General features: G+C 49.7%; 1 protein-coding gene across 1 annotated transcript; it reads left to right on the top strand.

The window, feature by feature from the left end:
* Positions 1-6745: 6745 nt before the first annotated feature.
* Positions 6746-10753, top strand: TPT1 (tumor protein, translationally-controlled 1). The gene is made up of 6 exons (XM_083828465.1): positions 6746-6940; positions 7119-7192; positions 7529-7719; positions 8441-8546; positions 9038-9154; positions 10533-10753. The coding sequence occupies exons 1-6, from the start codon at positions 6751-6753 to the stop codon at positions 10533-10535; spliced, it is 681 nt and encodes a 226-aa protein (XP_083684591.1). The 5' UTR covers positions 6746-6750; the 3' UTR covers positions 10536-10753.
* The last annotated feature ends 3326 nt before the right edge of the window (positions 10754-14079 follow it).

The raw sequence follows: 14079 nt of genomic DNA, 5'->3' as shown, positions 1-14079 counted from the left end.
AGTGAATGCTTGTGCTGTAGAGGAGGCTGGAAATCTCCATCCTCAGCAGACCTGAAAAACAAGGTAGACAAACATCTCCACAGAGATTTGAAAAACGATGTAGACAAACATCTCTCCAGAGCGATGCACGTCTGACTAATCCCCCTGAAGCAAGAAGACTGACCAATTGACCCTCTCAAGGTCTTTTCCTCCCCCAGCCTTAACGTGCCTGAGATTATCTCACAGATAAACAGATAAACCCTTGTTTTCTTAGAGCACATCTGTGGGGGACAGTTTGCAAAGAGCTTCTTCTACCATCCTTCCATCAACATTTCCCATTTCATAATGTCTCTGCACCTTTCTAAAATGATATAAACCCGAACAAACCCACATCTCTCAGAAGCTGGGTGATACCTCCTAACCCTCAGACCTATCCTTTGTCATTCGGGTCCCTTTTTGATTTTCACTGGATGGGAGAATAGAGAAAACAAAAAATCCTTATCAGAAAATAATAAATAATAAATCTGTCTTGGGATCTGGCACTGAAAACAACAGCGGGTTTGTTTTTGCAGTTGACAAGCATCCTGAACTCAAGTTATTGGATTGAAGTTTAAGAAGCTGCTTTCCAAAACGCAGTCTTTTAGTCCTCTTCCCTGCTTTCCTCTACAGTATTTTAAAGTGATGCTTTGCACAACAAAAAAGTTGATCTACCCTTTTGCTTACAATGACACCTTTATTCTTACCATTAACCTGGAGCATCTGTAGCAAGGTTTGCTTTGTAAGCCTAACTAAGGGTGTTCCTTATTTATTACCTGCTGGCGAATTCAGTGTCAGAATTTTAGGAACAACACCAACAACATGTTGTGTGCTCTAATGATTATTTTTCTACTGACGAATCCTCCTAGCGCTCACACCTCATAACAATGAACGAATTAAAATGGCAGTACTCAATTCCAGGCTTCAAAACACCTGTGGAGCAAATTCCATTTCATTAAATCACAACCTACTGATTTTAACAGGGCAGAACTAGCCCCTCCAGTGGTTAAAAGCTCAGTAGACCCCAGCTCATCACACGAGGATGCTAATTATCTGGGGAGAACGCTATTTGTGTGCAGCATCCACCTGGCCAGGAGCCCAGAGAGGTGGTTACAGGCCCAAGATTAAATTTTTCTTACGCTGGTCCTGGGGCATTCAGGCAATATGGGAATGAGACCGGTGGCAAAATCTTTGGCCTCCTACCAGGGTGTGGAGTGCCCTGCCTGCCATCCACCGGCTCCTGTCCTGCCACCTAGTGGGATATCTCTGCACATCACAGGCACCTCAAGAAGCAGAGAGCCTTACGTCTGGAGGGCAAACACAGACATCTAGTGGGGACAGGCTCGTTGAAGTCCTCCCAACGGGGCTGGCTAACCAAGGACACAAGTCAGCATAGGCAGAGGTGTTATTTGGCCTTAGAAAAAAAGCTGTTGTTGGAATCGGGAGGGGGTTCCGGAGGTAGAAGTCATGACCTAGGACGAAGATCCAGAAAAAACAGCTAAGATATGAGATGGAACTGTAACGTTAAATAGGATGAATTACACCCTCATTTTATTTATTTATTTATTTACATATATATATATATATATTTGCAAAGCAGCTGAACCAGTCAGGTGTGCATTGATTCTGTTTTTGTGCATTAATTTATAGTTCTACTGCTCTGCTGTAAGTCCAACCGGTGAGCTTAGGGATCACTGCATGCAGATAGGGCAGAGTCTGACCACTGCAAACACAAGCACTTAAATCACAGCTCCCCTTTTCCTTCTGTTTGGCGTGGAAGGAGGGAACCCTTTCTCCCACATATCTCTAATCTGAGTCAAAGGACCATATAATTTTATATTCAAATAGGACTATAGTATGAAATTGTACCGGGATTAAAGCTTTGGGCACTGCAGAACCTGAATGCTTCTCCCTCGGTGCACATAATTTCCACACACACCCATCTTGCCATGCAGGACAATGAGCACACTCCTCTCTGGCAACATCCCTTTTCCAAACCCTCTTGTCCATTCTAAATAGGGATATGAGGGAATTATTTTTATCCCAATTGTGTAACCATACTAAACAGGTGTAAATGACAGCACACAGCTCATCTAAGAGTCATTGGGCCACACAGAATAAGGCTAGAAAGGACCTGGGGGCAGGCTGTCTCTCTGTTGCAGGGCAGGATCGGGTTTTATCTGCCATTCATGATGGATCTGACGATTCCTGATCTCACCTGAGGCAGTTTCTAGTCTAGCCTATCCTCAAAAGCCTGCAGGGACAGGGAAGGCTGTTGACAGTCTACTCATTGCTTCTCTACCGACAGTACAGGAACTGCCCGGTTCTCTGTCCTCTGCCTGCAATTGATCGTTTCTGCTCTGCGCTCAGGAACATAACACCAGAGGAGCCATACGGAGGCAAACCAAGATGCCTCTAGTGCAGCATCTGCTCGGTGTCCTCTGGCATTTGCCGGCGGCGGAAGCCTGGGGAAGAGCAGAGGGCCAGGGCCAGGGTAATGCGGCACTTCCCCCAGCACACCCCCTCAGCTTCCCGAAGCATGTGGCTCACAGCCTGTCTGAACCTCGTGTTGCTTCTTTGTGTTTAAAAGCCCTCAGGGGATTTTCCTTTAGAAACTTGGCCTGACTGCTCATTGGCCCACTGGCCTTGATAAAGTGTCTTCCACCTATTCAGGCCATTTGTCCAATGTGTAAAAATCAGCCAAGATCCAAGACAGGAGCAAAACTGGGCTTTTCTACCATAGCTCTAGTCAAATGGACAGCCAGTCTAAAACACGGCTACAGCTTTGGGCAGTACCCTTGCTTTAAAGTTCTTATCTTGGCAGTTTAAGTCCTGTTTTTACTAAAAAAGCACCAGCTGTGGTGCAGGCCAGCGTGACACCCTCACACATCCCCACTGGAAGGGCTCTAGGTAAGCTGAAATAGTGCTTTTGATGGCATGGATAAAAAGGCTTTTTGTTTTTATCCAGGGACCTCTCTGTCTGCCTGAAGAAGTGCAGCTAGCCATCCTTAAGTGAAACAGAGCAGTGGGTGTAAAACCATGCAAGATGCAGAGGATTTTCAGGGACCCGGCCACAAGATGAAGAACTGCAAAAACTATGAACATCAGTGTAATAAAATCTGCATTGCTTCTGAGTGCAGGTGGGATTGCTAAACAGAAGACCTTTCCAGCATTCTGAAAAGTGGTGCCTTTATCTATCTAATCCTTTATCTATGTAATCCGTATTCCACTGTGAGTAGGTTGGACTGGACAAACTACACTGGTAGTCAAAGCTCAACTCTTTCCAGTGCCTGTCTTGTGGTCTGGGATTCTGGCTTAGTACACTGCCAAGGGAGCTCCAAGTTACAAATTTTGGTTTGAAATCCAAAAGTTCCCAATTACTGACAGGGACTGAAAGGGGGCACCCCAGGTACCTCCCTGGGGAATGAGCCAAGGCTTGAACATGGGCCTGGCGCAGTGGGGCCATGGCTGGGCAGGGCAGGACTGTGGGGAGCTGGATCCTGGCCCTGCTGTGGCCTCACTGGGGCAGGGGCTGATGGCCCAGGGTATTGACATCAGGTCCTGGGGAACCAAGAACACTCTATTAAGTCTAGTACAAACCCTACATAAACAACCATAGTGACTGCCTGGCTTCTCTTGTGCTGGTTAGTCTTCAATTTTTCAGTTTTTCTCCACCAGGTCATACACATGTCAGGTCCCTCTCCTTACATTCAATATCTGATGTAAAATGTTATCACTCCTCTGTGACTTTCACAGCCTCCTTAAAGGTTAGAACACACTGCCTCCATCCCTGCTCCACTGCCCAGCTTCACCTCTCTTCCTCAGCCTCATATCTCATTTATTCCCACACACTGCACCTCGCAGGTGGCTTAGTTGTGGGCAGGATCTCCTCGCTTTCCATACCATTCAAGGCAAGTCGCCATGATGGGCTGAAAGCATACTGTTTGCTTAGAGAAAGAATAGCAAAGTATCAGCTGTCGTCTGCCATTTTAATCCAAGACACAAGTAATTAGTTGAGCACAATGATATCCAGATGCTAATATTTAGTGTAATTGAGTAGCACTGCAGTAATTCATGACTAGCTGAGATGCATCTTCCATGAAAGAGGCTTCTTGTACAACTCTGTAGACACCTGCCTAGAAAATCCTGCTCAAACGATATTCAAAGGCTTATCTATAAAAACACAGGAATTTGTCAGCCCATGGGGATTTACATGTCTCCAGAGATGAGATGCACTGTCAGGAAAACCTGTCTTGTCATTTTAGATGTCAATCAGCATCTAAAATGCCCCCTGCTGCAGAGGGACCGCCTTTTTAGACAACTGCTTTGAAATGCATTAACCCTGGCTCAATGCATGAGGTGCCTACAGAGAAAGCAAGTGAGGAATACTAAAGTTTTCTTCAAACAATGCTGTTTTCTGAAAAACTGTTTTTTAATGCATTTTCTAATCTATTTCATCACAAAGGATCAGCACGGTAAATAATTATCTGTTTACATGGCATCACAGGAAAATTCTCAGCACTAGTATCTCTGTGCTTATTGCAAAGCTGCCATGGTTTTGGCTGGGATAGAGTTAATTTTCTTCTCAAAGGCTCATATAATGCAGTGTTTTGGGTTTTTGATGAAAATAATGGTGATAACACACAGATGTTTTAGCTGCCGCTGAGCAGTGCTTTCAGAGCCAAGGACTGTTCAGCTCCTTGTGCTGCCCTGCCTGCGGGAGGTTGGGGCGCCCCAGGAGCTGGGAGGGGACGCAGCCAGGACAGCTGGCCCAAACTGGCCAAAGGGATGTCCCATGCCATGTGGCAGCACACTCAGCAATAAGAGATGGGGGAAAGGAAGAAGGGAGGGCGTTCGGGGTGATGGCATTTGTCTTTTCAAGAAACAGTTACACGTGATGAGCCCTGCTTGCCTGGAAGTGGCTGAACACCTGCCTGCCGCTGGGAAGCGGTAAATCAACCCCTTGTTTTGCTTGGCTTGTGCGCACTGCTTTTGCTTTCCCCAGTAAACTGTCTTTATCTCAACCCACGGGTTCTCACACTTTTACCTTCCTGATTCACTGCCCCTTCCCACTGTGGGAGAAGTGAGCGAGCGAGCGGCTGGGCGGTGCTGAGCTGCCCACCCGGGTTAGACCGCAGCAAAGCCTACAGCAATTTAAATATCACCAGGATTAGTCCCAGGATTTATTCACAGTTGTCTGCGTTTAAATCAGTTTTAGAAGCAACTCAGGTTAAAAGGGTGCAAAACCTTGTCAACGCTCCTAGTTTCATTTAAAGCTTTTAAAATTTGATGTTGATTTAGCTTAACTCCACATCAAATAGGTGTTCACACAGGAGCCTTGACCTATTTAACTGATGCATTTTAAACAAAAATCTCCCATTTCATGGCTGCAAGTCTGAATGTAGAGCTGCAGGAAAAGCCACCCGGAGGTCCATTTACTCTACCAGGAGTGCCAGAGGGTTTCTACCCTGACTCCAGTAAACAGGCAGTCACCGAATTTATACGAGGTTTCGATGCTACTATAGAAATATTCATTTTTTTCTAGAACAATCTCTTCAAAATGAAACCAAGCCGACGCACACCTACAAAGTGGATGTTTTTAGCTGCATATTAAGCTGCGGAGAAGGAGCCAAATGTTCTCCCGTCACTCAGCCCACTGCTAAAGATGTAAGCTGCTCTTTTTCCACTGTGGCAAGGCTCGCAAAGAAAGGGAATAGTTCTTATCAGGCCATCTGACACCGATTAAAAACACAAGTTTAGGGGCAGAAGCCCCTTCCTCAGGTCTGAAGTGGCCGTAGTAGTCTTGAAAGCAAAACATGGTGGAGAACAACCACTTATAAATTCAGATTATGTAAGCAGCTAGACCATCTAAAAAAAATTAAAAAAAAAAAAAAAAGAAAAAAGGAAAGAAAGAAAAAATAAAAGGCACTGATATATGGAGCAAAGGAAGGGATAGCAGGGGAGGAGGAGGAGATATAAAGAGGAGCTCTTCTGACCCCCACAAAGAAAGCAATGAGTAATTTACTGCCTGAGGAGGGTGAGGGACAGAGAAGTGCATCCTGTGAGGAGGATGAGGGACAAAGAATTGCATCCTGTGCCCTGCTATTCCGTATATCAATTCTGTGATTCCGATATCTCTGTCACGTCTGGGACTGTTGGCAGCATTAGGTGTTTTAAGTCCCATGATGTCTTCTGAAGGTCTTTTGTCAACGTCCCCTAAGAATCAGGGCTCAAGGGAGGTCTACATTTATTTTGATGGAGATAAGGTGATGCATGGAGGTGTGCGCAAGGGTGGTAAAACGAAGCCTAGGGCAGCATTACTGCCCTTAGTATCCTGCCTTTCACCTCAGCCTGACTGCTGCGCCTAATCCTTGGAAGAAAAAAAGACATTTTTCTCTCTTTCCCCAGTCAGTCCATCAACAAGAAATGGCGTGTCTGTGTGCAAACCGACGTATCTGAGGGAAAAGGGAAAAGTAGTGGTAGGAGGAGCCTAACAACCTCTCAATCATTATTTTATTTAACTATTATAATTTAATTAAATTATTATAATTTAATTATTATGACCGTTTACTGTTATTTTGAAAACACGGCCGAGCCCCTTGGCGGAGGGCATCGCCGTCAGGGGAAGGGGGGGGGGGTGTCACGAAATGGCGGCCGCGCGGGGGCGCGCGCGCGCGCGTGCGCGGCGGGGTCCCGAGGGCGGGCGGGCGGGCGGAGGGGGGGGCGGGAGCGCGCATGCGGCGCGGTGACGCGCCGGGGCCGTGCCCGCTATATGAGCCCCGGCAGGCGCTGACTCGGCCCTTTCCGCCTCGCTGCCGGCCGCCCGCCGCCCGCCGCCGCCGCGCAGAGCACTCCGGCCGCTCCTGCCCTTCCCTCCGCCTCGCCCCCGCCGCCGCCATGATCATCTACCGGGACTGCATCAGCCGTAAGGGGACGGGGGGGGGGGGGTGAGGGGGGAGAGGGTGAGGGGACGGGGAGCGGGCCTGGGCCGGGAGCGGGGCCGCGCATGCCCGCGGGGGGGGGGGGGGGGGCCCGGCCCCGAAATGGCGGCGGCTGACGGGCGCTGTGTGTGTGTGTGTGTGTGTGTGTGTTTCTCACCACAGAGGACGAGATGTTCTCGGACATCTACAAGATCCGCGAGGTGGCGAACGGCCTGTGCCTGGAAGTGGAGGGGAAGGTGAGTGGGCCCACGGCCTTCTTTTTTGGGGGGAGATGGGGTGGGGAGAAAAGGCTGGTTTTTTTTTGTTTTTTTGGGGGGGGGGGGCAGTTCGAGGGGTGCCTCAGAGGGGTTGGGGGGGGACACAGAGGGACCGCAGCCTGTAATAGGGCTGTGGCCAGGCCCCAGGAGGGGAGCCTGGCCCAGGGACACCCCGCTCGGGCTGCAGTCTGTGTTCTTGCCTCTAGCTGTGGCTCTGAAGTCATGCCCTGCTGTCAGGCCGTAGGTGTGTAAGAAGAGCAGGAGTGTCGAGGTTTTTCGCAGAGCCTTGAAGTTTTTTGATGTCTCTAAATCTAGATGGTCACCAGGACAGAGGGTCAAATTGATGACTCTCTAATTGGTGGCAATGCCTCTGCTGAAGGTCCTGAGGGAGAGGGAACAGAAGCCACGGTCATAACTGGTGTTGACATAGTAATAAACCACCATCTTCAGGAAACCAGCTTTACAAAAGAGTCGTACAAGAAGTACATCAAGGACTACATGAAAGCGTAAGTGCGGGTGGGCTTTTTCTCTGGGTGGGACTGCAGGGTTCCTAGGTGACAGATCTTAAAAATAGCGTTGAGTTTTTTTTCTTAGTAGATGTTAGTTCTGATGCAGGTGCCAAACTGGCTGTGAAATTCGGTGATGTCTTAATACTTGGCAAAACTGAAGCTCTAAAGAATCAATACTGGACTATCTAAGCTTATCTTGGCTGAGGTAGAAGACCAGATCACATGCTTTGGGTAGTATTTGTAACCTTGTTGTTTTCTTTGATTCCTCTGTGCCAAACATTTGTGTGGAGGGGGGTGGGGTGGTAAAGGAGAGCTTCCTGAACTAGACAACGTAAATGTCCAAAGCTGTGTGTAAGATGGAGCTGTTTGCTAGTTCAAAATGTAGTTCCTATTGCTCAGACTTTGGTGGGCTGGCATTGAAGGTGAAAATGCTTTTTCTGTGATGCTGATGGATAATACTCCTGGTGTTCTAGAAATGACTTTTTTTTTTGTCTAGCACAAACCCACAAGTAAAATGAGTTTGATGTGAGTGGCAGGCACTGTTCTTCTAATTCACTAGCAAAATGAAAACTTTATGGGTTGGTTTTCTGGAGGAGTGGTGGGAAACACAACAAGATCAAACAGTGACTGCTGGTAACTTTCTGCTATGATGGGATGCTGCATGATGAAGTCAATAGGCTAGAATGTGCTTTCAAAGCTTGCTTTTTTTTCCTCCCAGAATCAAAGCCAGACTTGAGGAACACAAGCCAGAGAGAGTAAAGCCTTTCATGACAGGGGCTGCAGAACAAATCAAACACATCCTCGCTAACTTCAAAAACTACCAGGTAACACAACTTGTGTTTCCTTACAGCAGTACTTTGGTAATACAAGCTGAGATTGGTTTGTCTGCTGAACTAGCTTGTTGAGTTCCGAAGCCCCCTGTTTAGGGACATCTCACTTGGACCCTCTCTGAGGGTGTTTGGGGCCCTGAGAGTCAGGGGAGAAATAGTTAGAAGACTTGTAGGTGTTTGGGGATCTTGCTTCAACTTTTGCAGTACTTGTGGTGATAACTACACGCAAAGTTAACTACATGGGAACTGTGGAGTTAAAGATGTGGGAGGTGAATCACTCTGGCCCCCGTTTCCTACTTCACTGTTCATGGCAGCGTGTTAATGCCATGTGGTACTAAAATGGACAGCTTGCAGAAAACAAACCCCCTGCAGCTGGTCAGCGAGGCTTTTAAACTTAGCTTGGAGATGTTGCAGCTTCTTTGTGTAATGGGCAGTGTCTCCTGGTGGTAGCTCACAGGATGTCTCAGTAACGTGTTTCTCTGAAGTTCTTTGTAGGAGAGAACATGAATCCAGATGGCATGGTGGCTCTGCTGGATTTCCGTGAGGATGGTGTGACCCCATATATGATTTTCTTTAAGGACGGCTTAGAAATCGAGAAATGTGTAAGTGCTGACCTCAGTCGGGTCAACGTGCCTAAATATGTCATTAGCTCTTCAGTCACTCAGCTGTATCTCTGCTGAAAGCCGAACAGTAACTTTAAGAACCTGAAGTTCACACAAGTACAGTCCGATTGCTGCTTCGTGTTACGTAAAGTGGCCGAGACTTCCCTTGTATGCCACTGAGTCACGCTGAAGGGGGGCACGGCTTCCCTGCGGTGACTCACCGTGACGTAACTGCTGAGAAATGCAGGAGGAATTGCCTCGGTGAGCTGTGTGCAGCGGGTTATGTCTTCAGGCTGTCGGTTGGAAAACAATGCCCCCTGAGATGGAGCGCTTCTGTTTTGGGTCCCTCTGCTGTGGGTTAACTCTGGAGCGCTGTACGTTATTGTGTTTCACTCTTTTTCCTTTATCTGCCCTTATTTTGCTACGCAAGAGCTGTGTTTAAACGTTGCCCTAAATTTGGGAACATGGTGACACCTGACTGAGTACTTAACCTTACTCTGCGCTCAGGCAGCACCTCTGGTCTGCTTTCTGGTTAATTGTTTGAATGTGGTAGCAATGAAACTATTTAGATCCCATTGCTTGCATGTTTTGGCTTATTCTGGGAGCGTTACGATTTGTTGGGGACCAGCAGCACAGGATCAATCCCTGATTGCTTTGTCCAGTTATCCTGGACTTTGGCTGGCTATGAGCAGGCTTCCTAACTCACCTGTAGAGCCATTTACAGGCTTTCTGGTGTGCAAGTTGTGTAAAGATGCCACAACCTCTAGTGTCGCGCAGTAGCCCGACTGCAGGAGCTTGTTATTGGCCAAAACAGCAGCTCCTACGGCTTCACTGAAGCGTGGTGTGTCCTGGACCCTGGAAGCCCCTCTGAGCAGAAGCCTGTGCACCTTCCCTGTAGCTGGGCAGAGTTTTTGGGTGTACCATCAAGGCAACTCCATGTATTTCAAAGTGGGGGTTAAAGAATAGAAGCAGGGCATCCCTACTGGGGGGGGAAATGTTCACAGGTTTTTGGTACGGCTCCTGTAAGAGCACGTACATCAGACCTAGAGCCTGTCCTGAACAAGTACTAACTTGAGAGGAAATCTGAAACTCGGTGCGTCAAGCAGACAGGATGGGAGTGAGCATTCGGTCTGGCTTGATCCAACAGCTGATGCCAGCTGCTCCCTGAGATCATAAAAACGCTCAGCATCCTCTGATAGACCACGAGCAATTTTCCTGTGGCTCTCTGGTTTGCACTGAGATGCAAAAATAACTTCCTTGTGCTTTCTGCCTGCCTGGCTGTGGCAGCTCAGATTGAATTGGGGAATACAAAAATAAGTTGCAGAAACTTACCGTGACTGTCGTGACCTTGAGCTAACGCCTGCTACTCTTGTTGCAGTAACGAATCAAACGGTATGGTTTTGGATCACCTGTCTTCATAGCTGGCTGCTGTTTCTTCATCAGCACAACACCAGGAATCGGCGATGTCTAACAACTGGACTGATGTCATCTTGAGCTTTATTCACTTAATTTTGACCCTGATTTGGAGTGGAGGCATTGTTTTAAAAAAGAAAAACATCTGTCATGTAGGTTGTCTAAAATAAAACTCATTTAAACCCATCCTAGGTGATGCCTCTTGGTCTAATGTGTTTCTTAGTGGCTTGCAGGAGAGGTTTCAGCAAGAGCTTTGTCTGAGGACTTGGCGGTGTCAGGAGCCTAGCCTGGTTTGCTGCCACTGGGCTGTCTCTAGACAGACTTCGTGCAGTTGCTGCCTGTGGCACTGGAGTGCAAGAGCAGGCTGAGGGGAATAAGGCGAAGCCTGAGAACTGCCATCGTAACGAAGTGGACCTTCTTCATCTTTCGTGATTGCACAGACTTCCATCTCTGGAAGAAATTAATTGGAGAAAAAAATGGAATATGTGCTACTCAAGCTAAGCGCTGGCTGAGCTGCTTCATCAGACGAGGATGTTTGAGTCCGTCCTCAGAGGTAGTGTGACTGCGGGATTAAGGTAGGAGGATGGGTGGAGCAGGAGTCCAGCACCAGCACTCGGAGCGGTGGTGCCGGCTCCTCTCCGACAGGCAGCCAGGGGCACACCGAACAGACCCCGCTGGAGTTTCGGGATTTGGGTGCGTGGCGGGGCTTGGGAGTGACCCGGGTGCTCACAGCTTGCTGCTCCTGCCGGGGAACGCATCCCTTTGACAGACCTGCAGCAAACACCCGTTGCTTCTCTGGTTCTTGTCGAGATGTGACTGCAACGGGCTCCTTGCGCTTTCTGCCTGCCTGGCCTCGTGGCAGTCCGGATTGAAGAAAGGAGCACAAAGGCCCTGGGGTGGCCTCACCAGGGCGAGCGGGTCTGTGCTCTGGGGGCAGCGGGATGGCTCCTCCCTGGGGGCGCTGCCCTGAGCTGCAAGTCTTCAAGTTACTGCAGTGACAGCAGGGGTTTGGGAGGTGGAAGTGCCTGAAAGGGGAGGGCACAGCCTCCACCACTGCTGACAGGAGGCCCCAGGCCTCCCAGACACCCACGGTGCCCGAAGTGCAAGCAGAGGGAGGTTTGTGCAGCAGTCAGATAAGGCAGCGGGCTGGGAGGAGCGAGATAGAGGCTGGAGGTGGGAGCAGAGTGCCCGCAAGCAGCTATCTCAGAGGTGTTTGAAACACGCCCTGCTGTAGCCCTGTGGGAACTCGATTTTAACTCCATTTACATCCATAACTCCTGCCTGGAAAGGTCTCGGGACAGCTGTTTTTCTGGCTGAGGTACGACTTTGGGGTAATCTGAGCAGTGTGAATGCTCCTCTGCCCTCACCCAGAGGGGAGGTATGCTCAAAATGCGGGATAAAAATAAAAACCAGTGAGCCAGCCCTTGGTCTCCTGGCAGAGGGCTTCATTTACCAGGTGAGGGAATGCAAGGGGCAGAGGTAAGATCACACCAGTGAAAAACTCAGTTCCTTAAAGGACGGGGCATTAAGCACTTGCTTGTCTGAGACATTTACTCCTCAGCAGAGTGACTTTGGCTGTGCAGTGCCAGGATCCGGCAGCTCTCGTCCTCTTCCTTGGCTGCTGAGGCTGCGAACCCCACGCAAGGTCTGGGGCAAGTCACGGAGGTGCTGTGTTGAGAAGCGAGGTGTTCAAAACCCCGATGACAGCCCTGCTGCCAGGCTGAATGGCGGACAGGAGCTCGTGCGCTGTCCTGTCCGCGCTCCCGTCTAATTGGAGTACTTAATTGGTGTGAGCACACGTGCCTAACTCTTTGGTTACACACCTAACGATCTCACGCTCTTCTTTCTAGCACAGCCTCTGCTGCGAAGCCTCCCTTTCAGCTGCTGTGTTTTGGGCAGAGCCTGTTGGAGGAGAGCATCAGGGACGCTGGATTTTGTTCCGTTTGTTGCTGGCAGGCTGGAGGGGAAGCAGTTTTGCTCCGCTGTGCTTCCAAAAAGCGCGTTGCTGCCTCAGGTCTCAGGGAAGAGGGGCAAATCTTGATGCTGTGCAACATTGAGGCTGCCTGGTGCTAGAGAAGGGGTTAAATGACTCGGAGGAGTCCTTTTAGGGCTCTTTATGGTGGCGTGGGAGTGCTGTGGCTGGTAACCGCATGTACAAGCATCAGCTCGGGCAGAAATCAACTGCACAAATTTTCTACACGGCCCATCTCCCCCTCGTTTGTCTCCCCTCCTGCCGTGCAGCTGCCTCCTCTCTATGCCAAGCAGCTGCTTTCTGGGGCTAAAAATGCTTTCTGGGGCTGAGAAGCTCCAGTGGTTTGGTAAGGCAAGGGTTTGTACGGGTGCATCGGTGCAGCTTTGGGGTTGCTTCACTGGGCCAAGTCCCCAGTCACAACAAACAACCCTGGTAGTTAAACAGACCGAACTGAAGGACAGCTCGGAAACAGCTGCGGCTTGTTTTAAGCATGCACTTATCAGGCTTGTATCTCGCATTCCTGGGGAAGGCGCTTTCTGCAGCTGGAGGGCTCTGCCACTGGAAGGGTTCAAACCCCAGGAGCGGGTTAAGTGGCTCTTTGCCCTGACAGCTCAGGTTTCAGCCCCGCATGCCTTCACCAGCCAAGAGCCAGCTGGCAGCAGAGGGCTGACAGGTTATAAAAAGAAAAAAAAAAGAAAGCCAGCACCCTCCCTCCTTCCTCCTTAGTTTCCTACTTCTGTGCTTAACCACGTGGCGCGTCGGGGCTGGCGGAAGAAAATCCCGCGCTGGGTGTGCCTGCTGCTCTCCTCAGCTGTTGACCTCCGTGCCTATTCCTCCTCTTCACAGCCGGGTTTCGATAGCTTGGGCCCAGCCCTGTTTGCAAATCCACTTTTTTGGTCGTTTTTCTGCCCTTTTAACGCATCTCTCCAGCCTGCGTGCGGTGACGTGCTTGGGAAAAGCCCGTCTCCTGCAGGTCAATGCCCGCGCTGTTAAAACCCGGGTGCTGCAGCAGCCGGGTCATGCTCAGGTGCCGCAACGTGCTTCCTTCCCTCGAGCAAATCGCCATCTCGGGCTGGCCCGCTGCAGTCCTGGCAGCGTTTTCAGCAGCAGCCACGTAGGGAGGATGCTTTTATTAAGCAGCAGTTCCGTCTGCATCACGCTACCTCGGCTTCTTGCGCTGCTGCTGATCGCCTGGAGCGGGTGAGATGCCTCCCTCCGCTCCCATTGACCTCTCCAGCTCCGCGCCCGCGGCCCCGGGATGCTCCTGCGATTGCAAAGCGAGATTTCATCCTCTGCCAGCTGGCAAATCAGTCTCTGCATCGCCCCGAGCCCGCAGCGGGAGAGCAGCGGTTAAACGCCACCTTAATTCGGCTTGGGGAGAAACGTCTCAGCAGGAGGAGAAAAAAAAACTAGCCAAGCCTGAAAGTCTTCGGCGTAAACAGCCCCAAATCCATCGCTGGGAGCACAGACGTGCTGTTTTGTGATCCCTGCTCCCGTGGCTTCGTTTTCCCTTGCTTTTTTCAGCTGTTGCTCCAACAAA

Source organism: Anser anser (assembly GCF_964211835.1).
Source record: "Anser anser genome assembly, chromosome: 1".
Classification (NCBI taxonomy): Eukaryota; Metazoa; Chordata; class Aves; order Anseriformes; family Anatidae; genus Anser; species Anser anser.
The sequence above is the reverse complement of the archived record's forward strand: the minus strand, read 5'-3'. Positions and strand labels throughout refer to the sequence as shown.